The following is a 23,645-nucleotide window of genomic DNA, read 5'->3' on the forward strand; positions in this document are numbered from 1 at the left end:
ATAAGGGGTTGGAAATAACGCAAGCCCTTATCAAAGCTTTATGAAACTACAAAGTTTTTATGATAGTTTGTAAATGATCAATTTTTGTACTGACTTACAAACTTTTATTTGCACAGCTTACCAACACGTTGAATTTAATAACTCTCAAATGAAATTACCAATTTAAATAAGAGAGATTTACAAACTTTTATTTGATTAAAATGCTAAATAGTTTTAGGTTATAAACTCTCATATGAGTTACCTATTAACGTTTATTTATTTTGATGTTTACCAACTTTTCTGTTAAGTTGCAGATTTTTATTTACCTTAATTAGCAATTCCTTAAATTTACTAATTCCTTTTAGGATTATTGACCTAAATTAGCATGACACACAAATTTCTCTCCCATTAAATTTCTATCTAGTATTGAATTAAGAACTCTCGTTTGAGTGAGTTAGCAACATTTTTTTTAATTTTCAATTTTTTTATTATTTACAAATTTTTATTTGCATTTTCTAGCAACAACTCAAATTTACCAAGATTTGTTAGAAATTGCCAACCTTAATTAGAGTGACTTACTATCTCTCCTTTTTCTGATTAATTGATTACTAACTAACTTGAGTTACTAGCTTTCATTTTAGTTACTTATTAAGTTTATTTTTTTTCTTTTTACTACTGATTTTTTTTATATTTCACTTTTATTTACCTTTGTAATTACACCTTAAAATATTACTAATTTCAATTTAAGCGATTTATCAATTTTATTCCTATTTAGTTATCAATTAGTTTTGGGTTACCAATGTTAGTGCTAGCAATATCACCTAGAGATGGGTGAATAAATGATTTTAACAATTCTTGACAAATTTAAAGCAGAAGTAAAGTAATCAAGATAAGTAAAATTTGAATGAAATCTGAGTCTAGACAACATTAGTGATATGATGATATTCACATAGCACTAAGATAGTAATGTGATGCGATCCACCAGTGTGCAATAATCAAAATAAGTTTAGAGATAGAGAAAATTGCACACAAAAATTTATAGTGGTTCAGTTTAGAGTAAGCCTACGTCCATTCTCTCGATAGTCTACTAGCTGGATTTCACTAGTTAATAAATTAACAGGTTACAACTGTGAGTGACAGTATAGGTCTCTCTATCTCACTCTTTTCACTGCCTCTCAAAGATTACACTTTGTACCTCAAGAAAGGCAAGTGTGTAGAATTGAAGTATTCTCAGACTTTGGAATTTTTTATTCTAGACCTATCTCTACATCAGCACTTTGGTCTCCTTTTATATTCCTCCAGTTCCAATTTACCCGTTGGACAGTCTTTAGAGGATCACTCTCCAAGCAACCCGCTGGAGGAGATTACATGATGGAGATTGAGTAGCCATTGAGTAACAAAATCTGAATCCCCATTGATTTGGTTGCCCATACAAACAAATTTCTAATTTCCATAAGTGGAGTTCTTCGATTTAGGAAAGCAACTTGTCTATGAAGTGATTGTCAGTCAATCAAAGATGTTTTGCATGAATGATTTAGTTGCAAAACAATCTTTAGGATCGAAGATCAATACTTTCTAAAATGGAAATCCAGCCTAGATCACTAGCCGTGACAATTGAAGTTTTGTGTTTGAATATATTTTTATGCTTCCGAATATGTCTCTATACATTTGAACATGCATATGAAAGTATAAAGCTTTAGCGTAGCGCCTGAAAATAGTCAGATGCATCCACGTATAATGAATTTGATGATATTCACACTGTTGTTGTACTTTCTTTAGTAACAATATTTGAGCCATAGAAAATATAATTTGAATAACATCTAGTTTAATGTAGACTCTTTCTTCATGGTGGAGACAATCAAAGATTGAATCTGAATGAACTTCTCAAGTAGTTCCTGTAAGGAAGACACTATTATGCAATTACCAGATTCAAAACAGAATATGGATAATTTTGTTAGCTTCCAAATCTAATGGGAGATTTTCTCAACAACTAACTATTATTTGAAATTGTTACTAATGTTTATGTGATCTTTTTTTTAATTTACCGACTTTTCTATTGAATTATATAATCAGGAATAAAGTTGGTAAGTCAAACAAATAAAGGTTGATAATTTTACACAATAGTTATATCGGGAAAAATTGATTTACAGGCGTGAAATAACCTTGTCTAGAAACTGAACATATGGCAAGATGACTCATATAAAGGTATAGTTCTCATTTGTCTAACTCAAAGATGCATAGCATATACTTACTGAAAGATATGATCTTTTTAATCGCTGCAAGGGGAGATTGTTGGAAAGTATCCCAACTGGATTTAGATACTAATAAGACTTAATTCAAGTATATAATGAGTTCATTTATGTGCTCAAAGACTGTATTTAAGCCATGCACTCGATGTAAGATGACGTATTTCAATTAGTTTGATGTTTAGGTGCCTTTAGGTTTTTTTTTTTTTTCTGATAACCATTGAGTATATAATTTATACTTCAACATATAAGCGCTCCGTTTTACCAAGCAGCTAGTATATTTTCAACAGCTCTTTATAATACAATGAATTTGCTTCAATGATGCTGCATTCAACTGCCCACGAGCTATTTTGGTAGGCACACCAGCCCCATCTCCAGAAAAAGCAAAAGGTGGAACAACATTTTACGTGATAACTGTCATGCATAGCACAAGCTGCATGATCATCCGAACATATGCGAGTATGTTTATCCATTCTACATAACATAGATCGACTATGTATGTCGATATTCGTTATTCACAACATAGTAACCATGGACCCTGCAAGAACCACCAATTGCATGATGAAAATGATATAAACTACAAGGATCATATATATCCCTCTATATTCATCTCTCTCTACCAGCCAAAACGTGAGCCCTTAGTCAGTAGCAAATCTCAACAACTTAAAATTTATGAAACAAGGTGTGCGCAATGCATGCGAAGCGAAACAATCTAGTCTAAGATCATATGAACTTATATTGGTGCAGAAGAATAAGTTCGTGCATGCTGTAGCACTCGCGGCCAAAACTTACTTTGCTGTGGCTAAAAGATGACCCGCCTTTCTGGAAAAAATGTATGGTATGCTTTGCTTTCATCAGCGAGAACAACGAACAATTGTGTCTCTGAGCCTCACATGAGAAGAAGAGGACGAAACTTAGCCAAAGACCACTTGCCGGAGCTGATGCAAACAGAAAGGAGATCCTCCAATTAATCCTCACATAGTTTGCCGGCAAGTCATCCTTGGCTGAACTCCATGCTCTACCTCTTCATGGAAGGCTCTTGACACACCAAATCACACGCATTTGCCGGGTGATCAATTCCTTGGGATGTAATTGTATTGCCATAGTTTCTCATGCACCATCTGTGACCCTTTATATAGGCCAAGAGAGGTCTAATGAGAATGCAATGGCAAGCACAAAGTGCGCTGATATTCTTCTCCTTTATATTCTCTCTCTGACCAGCCCTTCTTTTTGAATTGTTATATAATTATTAGTGCGAGGATTGCCGTACAAAGAAATCTGACACCTACACAAGTTCCTTCGACAATCAATCATTTGACTTATTTTAACCCGAATTCTATAGTTCCTAAGGTTGACCCCTTTGAAATTGGAGTTCGGGACTTTGTAAATTTATGATCAAATACTAATCATACATTTTTCAAGTTGTTATCATATTTTGTTGGTATTATTGTAAATAGCAAATACAAGAATTGTCCATATTCTCTCATCATTTTAGACCTTTCTCCTTGAGAGGCAATTTGTGCCTACATTCATTTTGATAAACAAAATAAATTATATGTTGTCTAAGACGCAGTGGGCTTACAATACAACCTCAGAGAAAAAGATATGGACCGGCACATGGTTTTTGGAATATGGCTAATCTCCATTGACCTCATGTCGGCCATAAGATGGGCTTATTTATGCATATTTCTCCTATTTCTTGGTAAAGATGGGCTCCATTTTGAGGAGAAGAGAAGGTGATTGGTCAGTTGAAATGTTTGAATTATAGTCTGGGAATCTCCTTAGAAAGAAGGGGACGGAAGAATCGATCTCTGACATATGGTTGGTCGATTCGCCCTATTTACTGTTAAGCACACAAAAAATGATCGGGTTCTTCCTGTCCGCCTATGTATAAGTAGCAGGCTAGCTTATACGAAAAGGGTAGTGGCAGTGTAGGTGAGATATTCTTCATGACCATACAGCACTTATATATACCAAATTTTATTTCTTGTTTAACATCTATACGAAATTCTTACATGAAGCGTAGACCCAAAAATACTTTATTTGTTGCAAGCCAGTGTAGGTATCTTCTTTTGAGTCGTAGGCTTGCGTGTGCCTGTGTTGGTGGGTTGCATCTCTCTCTCTGGAATTGGAGATCATCCGTTAGAATTTTACTGACCGTGTATAAACGATTTTAGATGAGGGTCACCTGCAAAAGCCGAAGACATGAATTTAACCGGTTCATAGGGCTTGCAAAAGTGTTTTATGGGCCTCCAAACATCTGCATTTCCACGCATGTGCCGCCGGATTATAAAAAAAACAATTTTTTGAACATTTAATTTCTTGTTCATATTTCTACCAAGAAAGAGCACCTTTCGCATATTTATGTCAATGACATACTGATAAGGTTGGAAAGGGTACATTTAGTAGGAGATCTCGAAGATAATTTCTTATTGCGATTTTTTTTCTAATAGCTTCTTTTCACAAATATCTTTGTTGAGGAACACGTATGTGAGAATAACTCAGAAGAGATTGATCCAGAGAGATCTATAGATTACACAATCACCTCATGTGATGGCAGAATGGTGTAAACAATATGTTAGACAAGCAGATACAAAGTCAAAAATCAAAAGGCAGTAGTTAAGTGGGAAGTCCAATTGAACGGAGTGAAATAGACCAGTTCCTCTTCATGGTGGACAAGGTCAAAGTTGGGGTGAATTCCATGAGATATTTTCAATTATTTAATGATGTTCCATCAATCTCTGTTGAATACATATGTGAAAGAAGGGGAAAAATCCGTGGGAGGGAAATAGTCGTAATTTTTTTTGGAGTCAAAGGGAAAAAAAATACTTTCATTATGGCTATTTCAATTTGACGTCCGCAACTTCCGAAAGGAATACAAATGAGAAAGCTTTAAAAAGGGGAATAATCTCTTTATGCTCTCTAATTTGCATTTGCGATATTTTTTTTCCTAATATATATGTTTGGACCCTACTAAATATTCTTCAAGAGAGGCGACCACAGATAAAGGCGAGCATATAATGTGGCAACTTCATGTTTCAACCTTACGAAAGGGCAAGTTCAATGGATTCTCCCCCTTCGATTTTTTTTTATTAATTATATATTTCACTGTAGGCATGAGAAGCATTCACATCGCATCTCTCTCTATCTCTATCTCTTTGTTTTTTTTTTTTTTAACATGGAATCACTATACTTTCAACGTGCTCTCTATTCACAATCACTGAACATTTCAACGGAAATTACGAGTCTATTTTGTTGATTTTTATGGACAACATTTGCTTTATTTGATGATCGCTAGGGCTTCGAGCCACTGGTTTGAATGTCGGTTCTTCGTTCTTTATTTATGTATGTTGCACCTTGTCCTTGTTCTCGGGGGTTATTTAAAAAAAAAAACACAAACTTAGGTCGAGTGATAATTTTGATCTGAACTTTTTTTTGTCTCGTAAAAAGGCACCAACTTTAGGTCGATTGACAATTTCGGCCCTAACTTTTTTTGTCTCATAAAAAATCATCAACTTTCACCCTTATTCCAAATCTGACCTCTCGTTGACTCTCTGTCTGAAGTTACTATTGTTTGAGAAAAAAATGTTATAGTGGTGAGCTTGGTGGATCTCGTCCATAGCGTCTGTCGACGGGGGGTGTATACATCTTCATATTACGACGAAATCTAGCTAGAGAGATTCCATCTTGAGCTATTTTTGACTTGCCGATGAAGTGAAGGAGATGAATAGTTTCATCGCTATTATTCAAGCTGTGGCTCAGAAAATAAGATAATGAATAGTGCTTTAAATCCAGTCAGCAAGCCACGTGGATTTATTACCGAAGTGGAATAGTCAAGTTGGATAATCAATGGTTCTAAGTCAATGGGGGCAATATTTGAGATTTAAATGAAAGTTGGTACTTTTTTACGAGATAAAAAAAAGTTGAGGCTATAATTGTCACCCGACCTAATGTTAGTACTTTTTTATGGGACAAAAAAAAGTTTGGGCCAAAATTGTCATTCAACCTAAAATTGGTGTTTTCTTTTTGAATTAGGCCTTGTTCTTAGTAATTTCGACTTGTCCATTTCAATCGACGTGAAAATACACACACACATACTCTGAAAACATGAAGCTTTTAAGAAATGAAGGGAAAACTCCAAATAAAGGCTTAAAATGTCATCATATTTTTAAGGGATAATGACACAAATAGTCCGAACTTTGACTCAATGTGCAATTTGGTCCCCGAACTTTTAATTTGTTCAATGTAGTCCCGAACTTTAACCTAAATGAAGGGAAAACTCCAAATAAAGGCTTAAAATGTCATCATATTTTTAAGGGATAATGACACAAATAGTCCCTGAACTTTGACTCAATGTGCAATTTGGTCCCTGAACTTTTAATTTGTTCAATGTAGTCCCTGAACTTTAACCTAATATTCAATTTGGTCCCTGAACTTTTAATTTGTTCAATGTGGTCCTTGAATTTTTAATATGTGTTCAATTTAGTCCCTGAACTATATGAAAATGTTCAATATAGTCCCTGCACTTGAATTAATGGAAGGACTACATTGAACATTTTCAAATAGTTCAGGGATTAAATTGAACACATATTAAAAGTTCAGGGACCACATTGAACAAATTAAAAGTTCAGGGACCAAATTGAACATTAGGTTAAAGTTCAGGGACTACATTGAACAAATTAAAAGTTCAGGGACCAAATTGCACATTGAGTCAAAGTTCAGGGACTGTTTGTGTCATTTTCCCTATTTTTAAGGGATATGTTCACCAGAAGTCCTAAAACTTGTCACCAAAGTGCAATTGGGTCCTAAAACTTGCAAAATGTGCAATCGAGTTCTAAAACTTGTAAAATTGGTTCAACCTAGTCATAAAATTAACATTGTTCAATTTGACTAACGGAAATGCTGACGTGGCTTTTTTTATTTTTTATTTTTTATATTCTACGTGGCGATGACGTGGCTTTTTTTAATCATTATTTTAGTATTAATTTTTATTTAAATTAAATTTAAAAAATAAGCTAAAATAAAAAAAATAAAAGGGGAGGAGGAGGATAGGCGGGGAGGGAGGGCTTGCCCTCCCTGCTACCGTCGAGCCCTGGCCAGGGGCCGGCGACTGGCGAGGGTCGGCGGCCACTGGCGACCCTCGGCCAGGTCTGGGAAAGGGCCTGCGCCCCTCGCCCAATCTGGGGGAGGGCCCGCACGCCCTCTCCTGCCGTCGGCGAGGGTCGCCGGGCCTCGACCCTGCCGTCCCCCCACCCTTGCCGGCCCCTCCCGGCGATGGTGGGATGCCTGCGGCAGCTGGAAGGGCAAGCCCTTCTTCCCTGCCTGTCCTCCTCCTCTTCCTTCCTTTTTTTTTTTGTTTAATTATATCTTATTTTTTAAATTTAATTCAAATAAAAGTAGCATTAAAAATCAAATTTGGGCCAAAACGACATCGTTTTGGCCACGTCATCGCCACATAGGAGAGATAAAATATTAAAATAAGCCACGTCAGCGTCATGTCAGTATTTTCCGTTAATAAGTTTGACGGTGTTAACTTTAGGATTCATTTGAACCAATTTGATAGGTTTTGAGACTTGATTGCACTTTTTGCAAGTTTTATGATTCAATTGTACTTTGGTGACAAGTTTTAGGACTTCTAATGAACATATCCCTTTTTTTAAAAGAGGGCTCAAAGTCGTTGAGTGGGCATTGTTTCAAATAAAAGCCTGAAGTGGCCATGGTAGTTTCAAATAAGAGCTTGATCTCACTGGCCAAATATTCCAATTGATTAAGGGTATTTTTGTCCAAAGATTTTTTTTTTCTTTTTCTTCTTCCCTGTTCATCATCTTCTTCGTCCAGCAAGATGAAACCTTAACGCTGGCAACGCAAAACCATGACACTAGATTTACCAGATCTACAAGCACTCCTCTCTTCCTCCTCCACAATGCAATCACCACCACCACCGCTCCGATTCCATTGAAACACTGCCCACTGCATCAGTAGAATCTCCCCCTCTGCCATGGAAAGCAAGCTCAAAGACCTCTCCCCCACTGCCCTGCCCCATCCCCCGCCCCCGCCGACAAGGACGATTGCCCCCTCCTCAAGCCAGAGCCTTAGGCTGAGACCTCTGCAATCATGCCGCAGAACCTAGCCGAGCTCGAGAAGCGGTTCACCGCATACATCTGCTGTGATGCCTACAGCAGCATGGACCGCAGCATGGACCGCAGCAAGCTCCTGCTGAGGGAGAATTTGCTCCTTGGCATCGCGATGGCCAGGCTAGTGCTCGTGCACGTGGTCGCGGCGCTGGTGATGCTGGTGGCGTACTACCTAGCGATGAAGACTCGGACATGGTGTGGTCGATGCCACCCGGTGAGCACCCAATGATGAGGTAGCATGGAAATGTTCGAAGGAGATTTGGGAATCGACGCTGCATAGGCGGTTGTGGCTGGGCACGCATGATACGGTCGAGGAAGCTGCGAGGAGGTGCGACGGTCTATGACAAAGCTATTGGCTGGCCGCGATCTCTCTTACAGACATGGACATCTTAGTCCCAGCGCCTCTAGTCTCTTTCGCTTGCTTTGTTCAGAAATTGACGAGACCCTAAATCTTTGGATCTCTTTGAGTGATGCTAAACCAGTCTCCATTATTGATCTAGCTACCTCGATTTGAGCGTGGTGACGAGCCAAAAACAAAAAAGAGTTCTCTGGAAATCGATTTCCTCCAAAATCCTCTAGCGGCTTCCAGCGAGAGAGAAGTTAGCGTCGCTTGAGAAGGAAAATCGAAGATTCAGATGAAAGGAAGAACCATAAGGGCTGAGAAAAACCTAAATGGTGACTAACGGCGAAGTTTGAGCTTAAAGATGAACAAGAGAAGAAAAGAAAGTTTATCTTTGGATGAAATTGTTCTTGATTAGTCGAAAGATTTGGCCGGTCAATGAGGTTTAAGAATAACATAACCATTTCATGTCTTTATTTGAAAAAATGTCCACTTTGAGCCATCTTTTGAGAAAATGAAAGCAATTCAGGCCGTTATTTGGAATTTTTCTAGAAATAAATGATGATGTCGAATAATAAAAGACAGAGAAAAGAAAAGAAAGATTGAACGGTAATTTCAAAACATAATTTATGAGCTTTCTTCAATTTCATGAGTTGACGTGTGCAAGGCACCGAGGCTTGTGGGCCTAATCCAATATATACGAAGAGGGGCCTCGACAAATTGATTACCTTTGGGCTAAAATTCTTGGATTATGTAAGATGGTGAATTGTGCAATTTTCATTTCCCAGAAATCAGAAACTTTGTCTAATGTTAAGATTGGAGCATGCAAATCTTTCAGCGTACTAGAAATTTTGTGTTACATTGGATCTGCTAGTAGTCAGCGACGATCTCGGACAAGCAGCCTCCGAGTGCAGGTCCTAAATGCCTGTGCTTACCGCAACATTCCTTCATGTAGCTCTTACAACACCCACCAATCTCTTTCTTTGCCAAATTAGTGCATGTGTGTATTGACCCCGAGTCCACGTGATCTTTCCCTGTCTCAATGTCGATCACGGGCCAAAGGGGCCGACAGCAATTCGAGCCACTCTTTGGATGATGATGATGAATATCTGAAGAAGCATGAGTGTGTGATCTACCTTCACTAGGGTTGCCTAGGCCTTCCTTGATGTCATGATTTTCGCCACTACAATGCATCCCATGGCACTCTTTAATCTTCTCTTGCGAAGAATCGCAATTAACCGTGATAACATGCGATTCGCTTCCTGTAATCATCTCACAGCTTCCATGATCACAGTGTTCCACTGTATGCTGGTCTTTGTGATCGTCAAATGCACAAGTTCCTTGCTTCTGAATCTCATTTGTGCACTTGTTATCAGAGCAAGCAGTTGAAGAAATCGAATTAGAGCGGCCATGGTTATGATCATTGCACATCTGGCCACACTGCTCGGCATGTGCATCGTTACGTACTTCAGGAACTTGTCTGTTCGTTGAGTTGGAAAGCTCTCTATTTGCACACAAACTAACACTTGAATTGGTAGAATGACAGTTAACGGCACACCTCTGCTGCGAAGCACACGGTTTGCTTTCATAGCTGCAATGGTGATGTCCATGGGACATGTTGTTATTGCCGGTATTGCTTCCATGATCTTGATGATGTGTTGCAGCTGAACCTCTGCAGTTGTCCCCGTTGTTGCAATGCTTCTTAGCCACACCCTTACCACACAAGCCTGAATTAGAAAGACTCGATTGGCATTTTGAAGCGCAGACTTTGCCACAACCATGTTCAGTCTCATAAACTTTCGTCTCCACTTTAGAAGAGCAACAGTTATGGTGGCTATGGGATGTGTTCGTCTTGTGGACATTGCGTCCTTCTCTTTCTCGCACTGCAGAAGATTTACAACACTTTTTCCGGTGCTCATGGCTTTGTCTTAACAAGAGCATGCTGTTTAGGATCACCACCAGGCATGTCCCAGTGTCGGTGAGAACTGCTGCCCAAACAAGCGGGTGGCCTGCAAAGGCCAATGCGAGGATGGCAACCTTAGTGGTTATCGACAGAATTACATTCTCAACCACCTTCCTGTGCGCTCTCCTGGCAAGCATGATCGCCTTTGGTATTTTTCTGATATCATTGGACATGAGAATCACATGCCCCGTCTCCGTTGCAAGAGCGGAACCGGAAACACCCATTGAAATACCGATATCGGCAGTAGCCAATGCAGGGGCGTCATTTATGCCATCCCCTACCATTGCTGTTGGCGCATCCTCCTTGAGCTGTTTGATGATTTTTGCTTTATCTTCGGGTAGAAGTTCTGCGTGGACTACATCCAGAGCATGACCTAGCTGCTCAGAGAATGAAATGATGTCAACTGCTAGGTCAAGTTCACCACAATTCCTACTTAACAAATCGAGGAAATAGAAGACATCAGATAGCAACTATCTGCGACGTAATAAAATGACATTCAGGTCAAAGGGAAACAGAAACTAGAAGAAATAGAGTCGCACCTGATTCTGTGCATGCATTGCCGAGGCCTGGCTATCTCCTGTAAGCATTGCTGTTTTAATCTTCAATGACTTGAGCGCCTTTATAGCTTCCCGAGCTCCGGTTCGGCATGCATCAGAGAGAGCGAAAATCCCGACAGGTTCTGCCCCGCAGAACACGTACCCCATAGTTTTTCCTTCCCCAGTAAGGCCTTCTATGCTTGGAACTGCAAATGCATAATTACTTACGGAATTCAATAAACCCCAGAAGCATCGAATCCCCAAAAAGAGGGGCGGCGCGAATTAAAATGGAGCACTTGTATGGTTCCCGAATTATTCTGAATAAGCACATTGGTTAGGACTTTGGAATATGAATGCTTCACCTGTTTTGCAACCAGCTCTTAGGGCAATCTTCCTGTTCCCTATGAATATATCGTTCCCATCAATCTTGCCATAAACTCCTTCACCAGGAAAATTTTGAAAATTGTCCACATCTTCGGGCTTCGGCTCTATGGAAAATGACCTCCCATACCCTACCAGAGGAGCAGCCATTGGATGGCTTGACTTGCTCTCAATGCTTGATACCCTAAAGATGATTTGCATCTATCGCGTATAAGTTTAAGACTGCAGTGAGCTAATTTCAAGGACCAGGAGTCCAGGATCCTTACCAATAAAGCAAAGTTTTGATGCTTATGCGTTCATCGAGGGGCCCGAAGTCCTCCACCATGAATTCACCTCTCGTGATTGTGCCAGTTTTGTCGAAAGCCAGGTTCCTGATTTTAGCAAGGATTTCAAGATAGTCACCCCCTTTGATCAAAAGACCGGATTTCGCTGCCTTTGTGAGGGCACAGAAAGTGGCAACAGGAGTGGAGAGGACTAGTGCACAGGGGCATGCACTAACTAATACCACCAATGCCAGATGAAACCAGTGGTCTCGGTTATGGACTTGTAATGCCACAGGAATCACGGCGAAACCAATGGATATAACTAATACCGCTGCAGATAGTAGACAGAAACCAAGTTGAGATTGAAGATTTGCTAGCTCCTACTCCCAATCAATCCCTAAGATGGTAAAATGACAGAAACCAATTGACAGAAACTAACCTGGCGTGTAAAACTGTGCACATCTGTCAATGAATCTCTGTGTTCTTGATTTCTTGTTCTGAGCCTCCTCAACAAGCTTTGCCATTTTGGCCACTACACAGTCTTCAGCAAGAGCAGTTGTTTTCACGCTGATGTAACCTACAACAGAATTTAAATTCTTAAGTCCTTTTTTTAGCATTCTCGTTGAAGCATTTCGAATTGACATGACTGAGGAAGAGTGTCTAATTACCATTCAAGTTGATTGTTCCAGCCCAAACAGAAGAGTCTTTATGCTTGGAAACAGGGAATGACTCTCCTGTCAAAGTTCTCTCATCCACTTCAGATTTGCCGTCCACAACAACACCATCTATGGGTATGACCTCACCAGCCTTCACGGCTACAACGGTGTTGAGTTTGATTTCATCAACATTCACAACGTCTCCTGTTTCGGCTATCTCTGCTGTTCGGGGAGCTATGCTCATCAAAGCTGACATTTCAGCATTTGCCTGGGTAGATGGATCACATAAGTTCGTTAGCAATTTAGTCCTACTTATTCCAAAGTAAAAAATAATTCTTGGGGGATGAAATTTATTCAAAAGTAAGGAATAGTGGTCAACGAAATAATTTCGTATAAATCATCATTAATAGTATAGAGACATTGCATCATCTCCAAGACGTCTGGCAAAATATTCACAATAAAATCCCTAAATGGTTCAACAGGATTCGACTTTCATTGTGTCCAGAAAGTTTGATCTCGATTAACATGAATGCCGCACATATATGTGCATTCAAACGGTGTATTTTGATTGTAAAGTAGCCTTTTTGAGAAGCACCAATAGTGCAGTTTGGACAGTCCGTGAAAATCAAACTTTTTATGTCTTACACGAGAAAAAGATTTATATTGGTAGTCCTCCTTCGGAGGTTAAAAATCCTTAAAGATTTTCCTTCTCCATTTTCATCCATTCAAGACACTTTTCATCAAGCATGGTTGGTTTGACCAAAAAAAAAAATAAAAAAAAAAAAAAAAAATCAAGCATGGTTGTTTTCAGTCCAGTCACAAATTCTGGTCCACCTTTTTTTTTATGTTTATGCTGACCTTTTGACTTCGCTTTTTTTTTTAATTTATATTAGTGGTGGGACCTGATTATGAAGATTATTTTTTTTTGTTGCGTAAGTGATGATTATAATTGGCAATTATCTAAAGCATAGATTCCATGAGGACCAATAATCGCCATCTCACTCCTGTCGGGAGCAGCAATAGTTCAAGCGCAAACCCTAGACGTCTTTTGATGATAATTTACTCCTGGACAAGCACAAGCTTCCAATGAAAATTCAAGAGAAAGTATAGAAAATGTATACCTTGTGGCTTGCCCTGGACTCGAGCCATTCAGCACTGGTGAACAAGAACACAATGGTGCCAGCCTCCAAATAATCTCGCATCGCAATCGTCCCAATCACTGTCAAACCGTTGAAATGTGAGATTTGCAGCTGACTCCAGATCATTTTAACTATCCAAAAACCTAACTCCAACTATTGCTATTACTTTCATGCAGATCCTCTTCTCCCATTCGTGTGATTTAATATATGATTAATTAACCTAAAAATGAGCATATGATTAATACAATATTATTTTAACCTCTATCGATCTTCCATCGGACATGCCTAATTTCATTCGAACGAATCAAGGTCTTGAGGCTCACGAGCTTCGTCTACGACCCCAATTTTAGAATTTTATCGAATCGTGACATATATGGAAATTGGAACGGCACCAGCCCGTCCTATGAATATTGTGAGGAATACGAACATTTGGAAAAAGGGAAGGGAAGGCACTTGAAAACTTGTATTTATGAGCCTCACATGCTTTGGATGAGAATATTTTGGACCTCCTCCTGCCTTGTTTTCGAGTATTCTTTTGTTTAAATAACTTAAAAAGTCATTTCTCCGTGCTTTTGCCAGATCGGAAAACACTTCTTATTTCCCAAAGCTAACTTTCCGAGAAAAAAGAGGAACATAATTCATAAGTGATTGCATCTCAACCACTCGTTTGTTTTTCAAGTCGAATTCGTACTCTCTCTTTTTTTCTTCCTGGCAGAAGGCTCGGTGGATTCCACTTCGCTGAACAGCATGGAAGGCATTTTTGTCGCTACCTGTCAAAAAGTTTTTAGAGGAAATCCTGGCTCTTAGATTTGCAAATAAGATTTGCTTCGGTAACGCGGAAGGACGTTTGCTCCTCTGCTGATTTTTTTCTTTCGTTTTGTTAAAAGGGCATTTCAATGGGCGGAAGTGATTCTCTGACGAAGATGTTGGTCCAGCTACCGATTCCACATTAGAAGTCAGATTAAATTTTCCTGAAGTGATTGATAAGCTTGGCTATTGCAATCATAACGGCGACCAAAAAGAATAATTCAAGTTTTCACTAATTCACTAAATTTTACATATGTTCCTCCTGGCGATTCACGCGGACCATGAGGCCTAGCTCATTATGTCTATGACAATAATCACCACTTGGCGCATATTTCAATTACTCGAACACTTTATGTGAATTTATAATGGAAAAGAAGTGAAAATTAAATGAATGGGGCTGGTGTTCCATTTCCGTGGTCGTTACCTGATTAATGATCTCAATTTAGTTGAAATTTTCACATCGGTGGATTACATGAATATGCCTATATATGGCGACTATGCAAGTAATAATTTCTTTTCCCATTAAGGTTACTCCTTACGGAAAAAAAAATCTTTTTACTGATAATTTGTGAGTTTATGGATTTGGCTTCCTTTTCCAAATTGTTCAATTACATCAACCTGAGTCAACAAAGCAACATCCATTAAAGAGGTGGCGGTTGTGATATACGTGTCTACTCACCTGCGACCAAAACAAGGATGTTGATGTCGATCCGGGAATTGCGCAGAGCCGCGAAGCCTTTCAAAATCACCGGGAATATGCCGGCGGCGACGGCACCAAGGGCCAGCCATTGGAAGGGATGGTAGACGAATTTGAAGAAAGATAACAGAAGTAATATTCCAGAAGCGATCGCGTAAGGACTTGGCCATTTCTTGTGATGGTTTATCTCCCCATAGACCTTCACATTTGCTTCCAACCTTGCTTGATTTAGTGCGTTCACTGTCGTTAGGGGCACAGAGAATAAATTAAAAGGAGAAGAGTTATTTCGTATGCATGAGAATCAGCTAGAAGAAAACGGAGTAAAAAACGAATATCATATCTAGAATCGACATATTATCGCCCTTTGATTTTTTTTCTTTTCATTTTTTTCATGACAAGAAAGTTCACCTTTAAAACACATACATACATATAAATATACTTACTTTTGCCGTAAAAAGTGGAGTGCAGTGCACCGTTTCATGTCACTAAAAAGTAGCTTTGGCTTTTATATTTTATGGAGAAGAGACATATATGTTGCAAAATGTGATCTGAAATTGTCCTTTTGCTCTTTCCAACCAAACATACAGGTACACACATATCACATGAAGGTGATCTTAGAACGCAACTCATCACCTAAATTAGGCATTACCACGAGGATCGCATATTTCACTCAACCTCGGCACTGAATTTCCAAGAAGCACGCACAAAAAGATCAAAAAAGAAGAAGAAGAAAACGGTTCATAAGGACGATATAAACTCGTTTCACGAATAGCACAAGAAACAAAACCATTAATGCAAGAATCACGAGGGTCGAAATCCGATATCGCTATAATTCACCGAGTCTTAGACAGTAAAAATTCGAAGCGGTTTCATGATCTTTTTGCACTTATATCAGTACCAGAAAATCTTGTTGATACCTTTTATTACTCTATAGGGATAAAGAATGTGGGGAGTGCGTTAGGTAAAGATACCAAAGATAAAGTGCTTCCCACCCAAAAGAACAATTGCAAATAGGCGAATCTGAATGCGAGCAGAACTTATTCTGATCTTGTAAAAGAAAAACAAACACAAAGATAGGTATAGAATCATGCAAACAAGAACAGCAGATTTAGCAGCCTAAACACATATGAAAACCCTAGCACATAATAATGTTGCACCGTGAGGCGGTCACGCTTTTGGACTTGTCATCGACCCGACTCAGCTTTTGGCCCCACCTTTTCCTTTCTTCTTTCTTTTCTTATTTTAGTTTTTTGGGTCCCATAAGACCTTGGAGAAAGTATATTTCTTAGGTCACAAAAACAAGAGCCTACCAAGTTAAAATTTACATTTCGATGAATTATATTTGTGACATGGAAAAGTTTACATATTTTACTAACTCGTGACCCACCAGGCTAACCAAATTGGGCTATATGAATAGCACAAGAGCATCCTATACTTTTAGGGACGGTCGTCCGACAAAGATTATGATCTCGGCTACTATCTCTCTTGCCTTTAGAGAAATGAAAAGGAGAGTGAGTTGGGGTGATTTTCTATTTTACCGATTTGTGTCTGAGAAACGAGGAGGTGGTCGTGGACGACAATGACGGTTCTTGAAGCCACGATAACCGAAACGTCCTTGACACCGTCGAATTGTCCGAGAACGTTTTCGACCAGTGGAATCTCCGACGAGCAACACAACCCCACCACGTCGAAATAGCTCTTTTGCAGCTTCTTCGACTCCTCTCCAGCCTCGCCCATCCTTCTTTCTTTTCAGAAACAGTGGTGCTCTCCGACCTCGCTCTATCTCCGTCCATGAAAGAATAAAAAGCAAGAATTAACCAAGAACGCGGTACCGACATTCATATGCTAACGTAAAGAAAAAGGATTGTCGCTTGCGTTTGATTTTCCGGGAAATGGTCATGAAAAGAGCGAGATATGAATTTTGATGACGATGAAAGAGAAACTGAAACTGTCGGCAGCTGATTTGCGGGGAGAGTATACGTGTTGCATGTGATATAACAAAAAGAGACCTACTTTATTATGGTTGCCCCAAAAATGAGGCGGAAAACAAAAAAGAAGGGAGAGAGTTAAAGACGGCAAACCAAGAAGAGAGAAAGAAAGCAGTAAATGAAGCATGAAGTAGAATGAAGCACCTCTAAGCTGAATTTGATGCAAACGGAGCTCTTTGATCTATTCCTCTTCTTCTTCAAATAAATGAAGACGGGATTTTGAAATGAAGGAGAAGGAGAGGACGTTGAGGCTTAAATAGGCATATGATGGGGTTTTATGACGTGGGATTGAAGGGGGCATGTGTAGGAGCAAAGAGAAAATGCAGGAAAAAAAAGTAAAACACAATCAGGAAAAGAATGAAACATAAATTTCTTTTCTGGGTTTTGTGGGAGCATGATCTGGGATGGGACGTGAGTGTTGGGCGAATCCATTGGTTAAGCAGCAGAATGGAATACACATATGAATCCCACTTCACGTCGGAAATGCTTCATTGGTTCGTCTGAAAGCATATGCATATGCGCGCTCTCTCTCTCTCTGTCTCTCTCTGTCTCTCTCTCTCTCTCTCCTCTAAATTGAAAAAGAATGTTTTATTTCTTATTTTCCTGTACACACAATCATATATGACCTGGTACATGCATATTCCATAGAGAATTTGCCAACATTTTTTTCCTTCAACAGGAAAAAAATTACCTAAATTTATTTTAAATGGATGTAAAGCAATCATGATATTAAAAGGGTAAAAAATTTACACTGAATGTTCATCGAAAACATTATAAATCCCCAAAAGCTACTGCTAAAATCAAAAGTTAAAGGCACATTAAGTAACGACCCGGTCTGATAAAGGCGGGGAGTGGTCACTGAGGTCAGAGGGCTTGGACAAGGAGTGGCTCCTAGCAGGCTTCTAGGATGGTGAATGGGGTATGAATGAATCGAATTGCACGTTGAATAGGAGGAGAGCGTGCTTGAGATATATTTGTGAAAGCTAGAATTAATTTAAGGATGCACCTTTTAATGTAATGGCAAGTTTTGCTTTGGAACTTCAAAGTTAAGCGTGCTCACGCTAGGACACTACCATGATAGGTAACCTCCAGATAAAGTGTCTACATGTATGCCAAAGGATAAAACCGTGAGGCTCGATATGGGATAGGTCAAAGCGGACAATACCTCGAGTGAGTTAATTCATGAAATGTCACACTTTAAAGTGTAGAGAGAAATAGAAAAATGCAAACATAATATTACTCGCTGTTAGGACTTTATACTGTCTCTTATAAGATAGCTGAAGGTAGGCAATGGCTTGTTTGTATAGTACCTTTCTGTTAGCAATACCACAAAACCTCCCCTTTGGATAAATTCACCATGCACTCACTTAAAACGTAGTATTAGAGTCAAGAAAATTCCGTTGAGTTATATTTATTCATGTACTTTTCTTATCGTTATATGATTGTTTATGAGTTTCAACCATATTTTTACGTACTTGTGAGGAGTTGGAAAGACTTAATTACTTGTGAGGAAAGACTTAAATTTTCTATATAAATAATAAGTTGTCACATGGTTAATTCAACAATAATACATATACATATATATATTAAAAATATTAACGTGTGGAAACTGAGGAAAATGAAATATTCAATCTCAAAAGAGGAGGTTATGTTCATTAAAAGATTCGTTGTCTCGTATAACGCAACATTGCATGGAAGGATGTTGTTGAAAAGCCATTGCATTGGTCAAATGCTTGTGCGAATCCTTCCACATCGAAATAGTTTTATAGTACTTTCATTCCTATTTGCTCCACCGCCTGTCGGAAAAGTGCCCTTTCCTAGGTTTTTTTTTTGTTAACGTCATCTTCTAGTGATCTTTTCCCTTTTTCTTTTCTTTTTTTAAATTGAATGGGCAATCGTTTATTTTTAACATTAAATTTATAAAAATACGGTATGTTTAATAATTAATCAAATTATTCCGTCGCATTTTCTTTACCGTGATCATCGATATTATAGTAGTTTCATTCCTATTTGCTCCAACGCCCGCGGAAAAGTGACCTTTCCTATGTCTTTTTTGTTAACGTCATCTTCCAGTGATTTTTTCCCTTTTTCTTTTCTTTTTTCCAAATTAAATGCGCAATCGTTTATTTTTAAAATTAAATTATAAAGATACGATGCTTTTAATAATCAATCAAAATATTTCATCGCATTTTCTTTACTGTCATCACCAGTTTTTTTTTTTCGGTGTGTGTGGATGATATGCTTGAGAATTCAGCTATTTATTAAGCTCCTTTTATTTTTTTTTTTTGGGGTAAAAGTCACCCGGAAAGTTGTTGCCTATTTGCCTCGTAAATTTGAGACCAACATATCTAAAATCATTCATGAAAAAGCACCCCCGGAGGATGTGTAAATAGTTACAACATTAATCTACAATTCCTACATAGCTTTTGGTGCTTTTCTATGTCAACAGTCACTTAGGAAATGGGCCAACCCCTCCACTAATTCTCCTTTTTTGGTTGGCCTAATTTCGGAACAAGGACACTACAAGTACCAAAATTTGTGTACGGCAATCACTTTAGTGCCAAAAGTTTCCGCCGGATCACTTAAGTGCCAAACTTTTTGAAAAACGATCACTTAAGTGGCAAATTGGTCAGTTTGGCCGGAAATCTGACGTGATATTTTTTTTATTAATTTCTGAAGTAAATTTGGCTCGCTGGAGGCTTAGTCAGTATGCACAGTCAGTATTTTTTATTTCAAATAATTTTATTTTTTCCTTTTCTTTCTTTTTTCCTTTCTTTTCTTTCTTTCTTTTTTCTTTTCGTTCTTTTTTCCAATGCAACCGCTTATTTTCTTGAGCCAATAGCATAGCACACTTTTGGGCTTGTTTTGCTTTCCTCTTGAGGCGCTTAATCTCTGCTCTATTGATGGGTTTCATGGTCACCTCAGGTATCACCGAAATCTGATTTCAACAAATGTAATGAGTCGAGGCATGGTAGATCTTTTCTTTCCCCTCTAATTCATCCTGAAGCCAAACTAGCTTTTGTAGGCGGCACTCATTCCAACCTAGATCGATGAGATGGACATCAACCTTGTAGTCGTGATGCTTGCGAATAAACCTGACTAGAAACCATTTAGCATGCCATGGGAAACCTTTGGGACTCGGATCTCTTAGAAAAGCTATCCATTTAGAATAAGACAAGTCTGGTGTGTTGTCTTTTCAGGTTTCAAACTTTTTGATTGGGTGATTAGAATGATTCACTTCATTTATATTCATGGGAATACCAAACCCATTTATATGAGAAAAGAACCCAATTTGCAAGAGTTCAGGTGTAGCATGAGAAATCTTTTTTCCATCTTCTTTGAATCAAGTGAGAGATAAGAATGCTTTAGCTAAAATAGTGTTAAAAAAATTCAACCCAGCACATACTTGTTTGACTACCCAAGGAATCGAAGGATTAATAGCATTCTTACGGTGAGGGAAAACTATAAATCCAAAAAAAGCTGAGAGAAAGATCTTCCTCATTTGAAATGTCAAAAAATTTGAGAAACATTCAGTTAGGAAAGAGAGTAGGCATGTATTGCAGTTATCCTTCAAAATTCTTCTCATTTTATCCTCTTTAATTTTTAAGAAATCAAATAGGATTGACATAGGCTCTATTCCGATATGCAGACCAACTAATTCGGATTCCAAACGTTTTTTAATGGCAATGCTATATTCATCTAAAGTCGAAGTTAGCTCATGCTTACCGAATATGAAGACAATGTCTTAGGACACCGGAATTGTGGTAGTGCTTGCATGAGACCACATTTAATGTTGATGTCAAGAAAAGGGAGGAGCCAGCCAAGCTTGGACTCCACAAAGTCATGGCCATCTTTGTCTAACTTATTCTACCACATTTTGACCTAAATCTTGGGAGCGATAATGAGTCAAATGTCAAATCTCCAAATTGTATATAGACCAAGACACACGATTGGCCTTTTGTCATGGACCGGAATAAAAACATGACAAAATAAGCAAATTGCATAGTGAAAGGATAGAAGAATTACTTAATCAAGGAGAAAAGGCATCACATTGACATGCACATGAGACGTGGGGTTCAATTTCTAACTAAATGGCTTGACAAAGTGGGGCTAAGAGGATGATCTTACCAGCAGCTTGCTTGCATACTAAAGCCACATCCTTTTAGCTCCGATTTAGTCAAAAGGATAGCCAGTCGCCACAAGTGCCTGCGGACAAAGGTATGAACTTTTGACACCAAAAAAGAAATGTTCGGGATTGAGAAAGAAACCTAAACTATGCGTGTCTGTGTTCGAAGTCATATCATTCTCAATACCATCCTAAATATCCCATGTGGCTAGGTTTGGCAGGAGGTTGTGTGTGCAATAGTATAGTTCTAAAGCATTAAAAGTATGCATGACAATGTACATGAACATTTAACACAATGTTTGAAATCATGTCCTTCTCAAATGTAAACCATTTATTCTCACGCTTTCCTATAAGACAAAGGGTTAGCAAACACTCTATCCCTTATAACTCCAAATTTGCAAGTACATTTAACACGATGTTAGGGACATATCTTGTTTCCATACTGCCAAACAAAAATATTTTTGAAAAAGAGAAAGTTCGGCCTAAATCTACTAAGAATTTTAATTCAAATTCCCAACGGAGCCGCCAAACTGGTGCGACATTCCCTCGGGGTGAACCATCCTAGGGGATGGCTAATGGAATACTAAGCCTAAAGACTTAGCTCGGGTCCTCCCAAGTCCATACCAATCACGACTTTCGAGTTTTTATCAACATGCAAAATCAATTTATTCAGTAGTTACCACTAATCTATTTATGGTGGGTTGATCAGACACCTAAGTGAAGTGTGGAAGAATACTTTACTTCTGAGAACTAGAGATATCATGGATACGGAGACTTGATTACGCTAAATTAATCTAACACCCTTCCGGTACCTTTCTCTTTTATTTTCAAAAAATATTTTGTATGCAACTTGGAATAATTTTAAACCTAGACACTAAGATATAAGGGGTGATAATGCGAGTATGCAATCATTAAAGTAACAATCAATAATCAACACATTCAAATAAATAAACAACTAGAAATAAAGAAACAATTAAAACACCTCGAGTTAAATGATTTTCTAAGTAAAGTACTAAGATACCATTTCTAGCCTAACCATGATTTACTAAATAATTAACAATTCTAATTGATTCTCTTGTTTGGGTTTTCCTTTATTGATAAAAACTAACTATGTAAAATTGTAATCTAGATTAAACATGCATGATTCGTTACTCAAATGACATGTGACATGATCTATTCTAATGACGAGCATAAATTAACATAAACTATGCTAATATGACATGCATTCTAAATTAATGAACCTAAACATGCAATTACTGAATGACATGGAATTGATGACAAGGCATGGGTGGTGACATGGTGATGACATGGCATAAATGACATAGCATAGATGACATGGCACAATGACATGGCGAACATGATGTTGCGGCACATATGAATGACGTGGCAAGATACATCACATTAATGACATGGCAAGTGGTGATACATGGATGATGCAACTAAATCTACAATGATAGTCACATGTTATTTTATTATTTTAAATTAAAATACGAAATTAATACATAATGAAAATAAACTCACTAAAGTGAAAAGTTATCCAACTTGAATTAGGAAATAATTTAAGGTAAATCCTATTCTAACTTGGAAACATATCCTAAATCACTAAATATTATCAAAAACATGCAATCCTATCTAAAAACTATCCTAATTTATCATGAAATGTAATCTTTTTGTATTTTTTTCAAATAAGCAAATTCAAGCAATAAGATAAACTCAAAATCATAGAATATATCCATACTGTTCAAACTTGGAAACAAATAAACCGACAGCCCGAACTTAGTGTCTAAAGATCAAGTTACCGATTTTCTGTGCAATCCATAATCCAATCTCAATGCCTAAAGATCGAGTTATCGATTTTGTACATGTTTTGAATTATAAAACTTTCCTAATTTGGATATGCCTATAATCTTGAAATAATCAAGTTAGATAACATCAAAATAGTCAATAATATCTTAAATTCGAATTCGAACGGGATAATTACCTAGTTTGAAGATTTGTTTCTGAAATAGGACTGGCAGAGGGACACCCACGGTGGATCACAGCTGAGGAGAGATTGTAGTGATGTGGGGGCTCTCGGCGATTCAGGGTGGTCGACGACGGTGGGGCTCTTAGGTGCTGCATGAAAACCATTCTGGTTCTGTCCAGAACTGGTTTTTTGTTCCCAGAATCAGTTTTGGACCAGAAACCCGTTTGGTAACGCAATTTTATTTTTCTATTTCCGGGACAAGTTTGCTTCCAAAATCGATTCGAAAACCAGAAATGAGAACAAAAAAAGTTGGTTTTTCATTTCGGAACAAAAGTGAGAACCATTTCGAGGAATTCATTTTCTTCAACACACATATTCATATGGAAGTCACGATCTTTGAGGTGAGAAAAAAAGCAGAAAATCA

At 38.1% G+C, this 23,645-nt stretch overlaps 1 protein-coding gene across 2 annotated transcripts; it reads right to left on the reverse strand.

Moving 5' to 3' along the window:
• Positions 1-9,458: 9,458 nt before the first annotated feature.
• LOC115677453 (putative inactive cadmium/zinc-transporting ATPase HMA3) lies at positions 9,459-17,586 on the reverse strand. 2 transcript variants are annotated; one of them, XM_056320747.1, is made up of 10 exons: positions 17,274-17,586; positions 16,680-16,920; positions 15,124-15,381; positions 13,620-13,717; positions 12,511-12,766; positions 12,282-12,419; positions 11,846-12,173; positions 11,561-11,763; positions 11,202-11,404; positions 9,459-11,039 (listed from the first exon to the last, which is right to left on the reverse strand). In XM_056320747.1, exons 2-10 carry the CDS (start codon positions 16,876-16,878, stop codon positions 9,570-9,572), a joined length of 3,153 nt encoding a protein of 1,050 aa, XP_056176722.1. In that variant the 5' UTR covers positions 16,879-16,920; positions 17,274-17,586; the 3' UTR covers positions 9,459-9,569. The 2 variants fall into 2 exon arrangements, with proteins under 2 accessions (XP_056176722.1, XP_030456482.2); XM_030600622.2 differs by having other exon boundaries at positions 16,680-16,924.
• Positions 17,587-23,645: the final 6,059 nt, after the last annotated feature.

This window comes from Syzygium oleosum, unplaced genomic scaffold (assembly GCF_021117445.2).
Source record: "Syzygium oleosum isolate NSW1041296 unplaced genomic scaffold, Sole_v2.1 Sole_v2.21, whole genome shotgun sequence".
NCBI classification, from domain to species: domain Eukaryota; kingdom Viridiplantae; phylum Streptophyta; class Magnoliopsida; order Myrtales; family Myrtaceae; genus Syzygium; species Syzygium oleosum.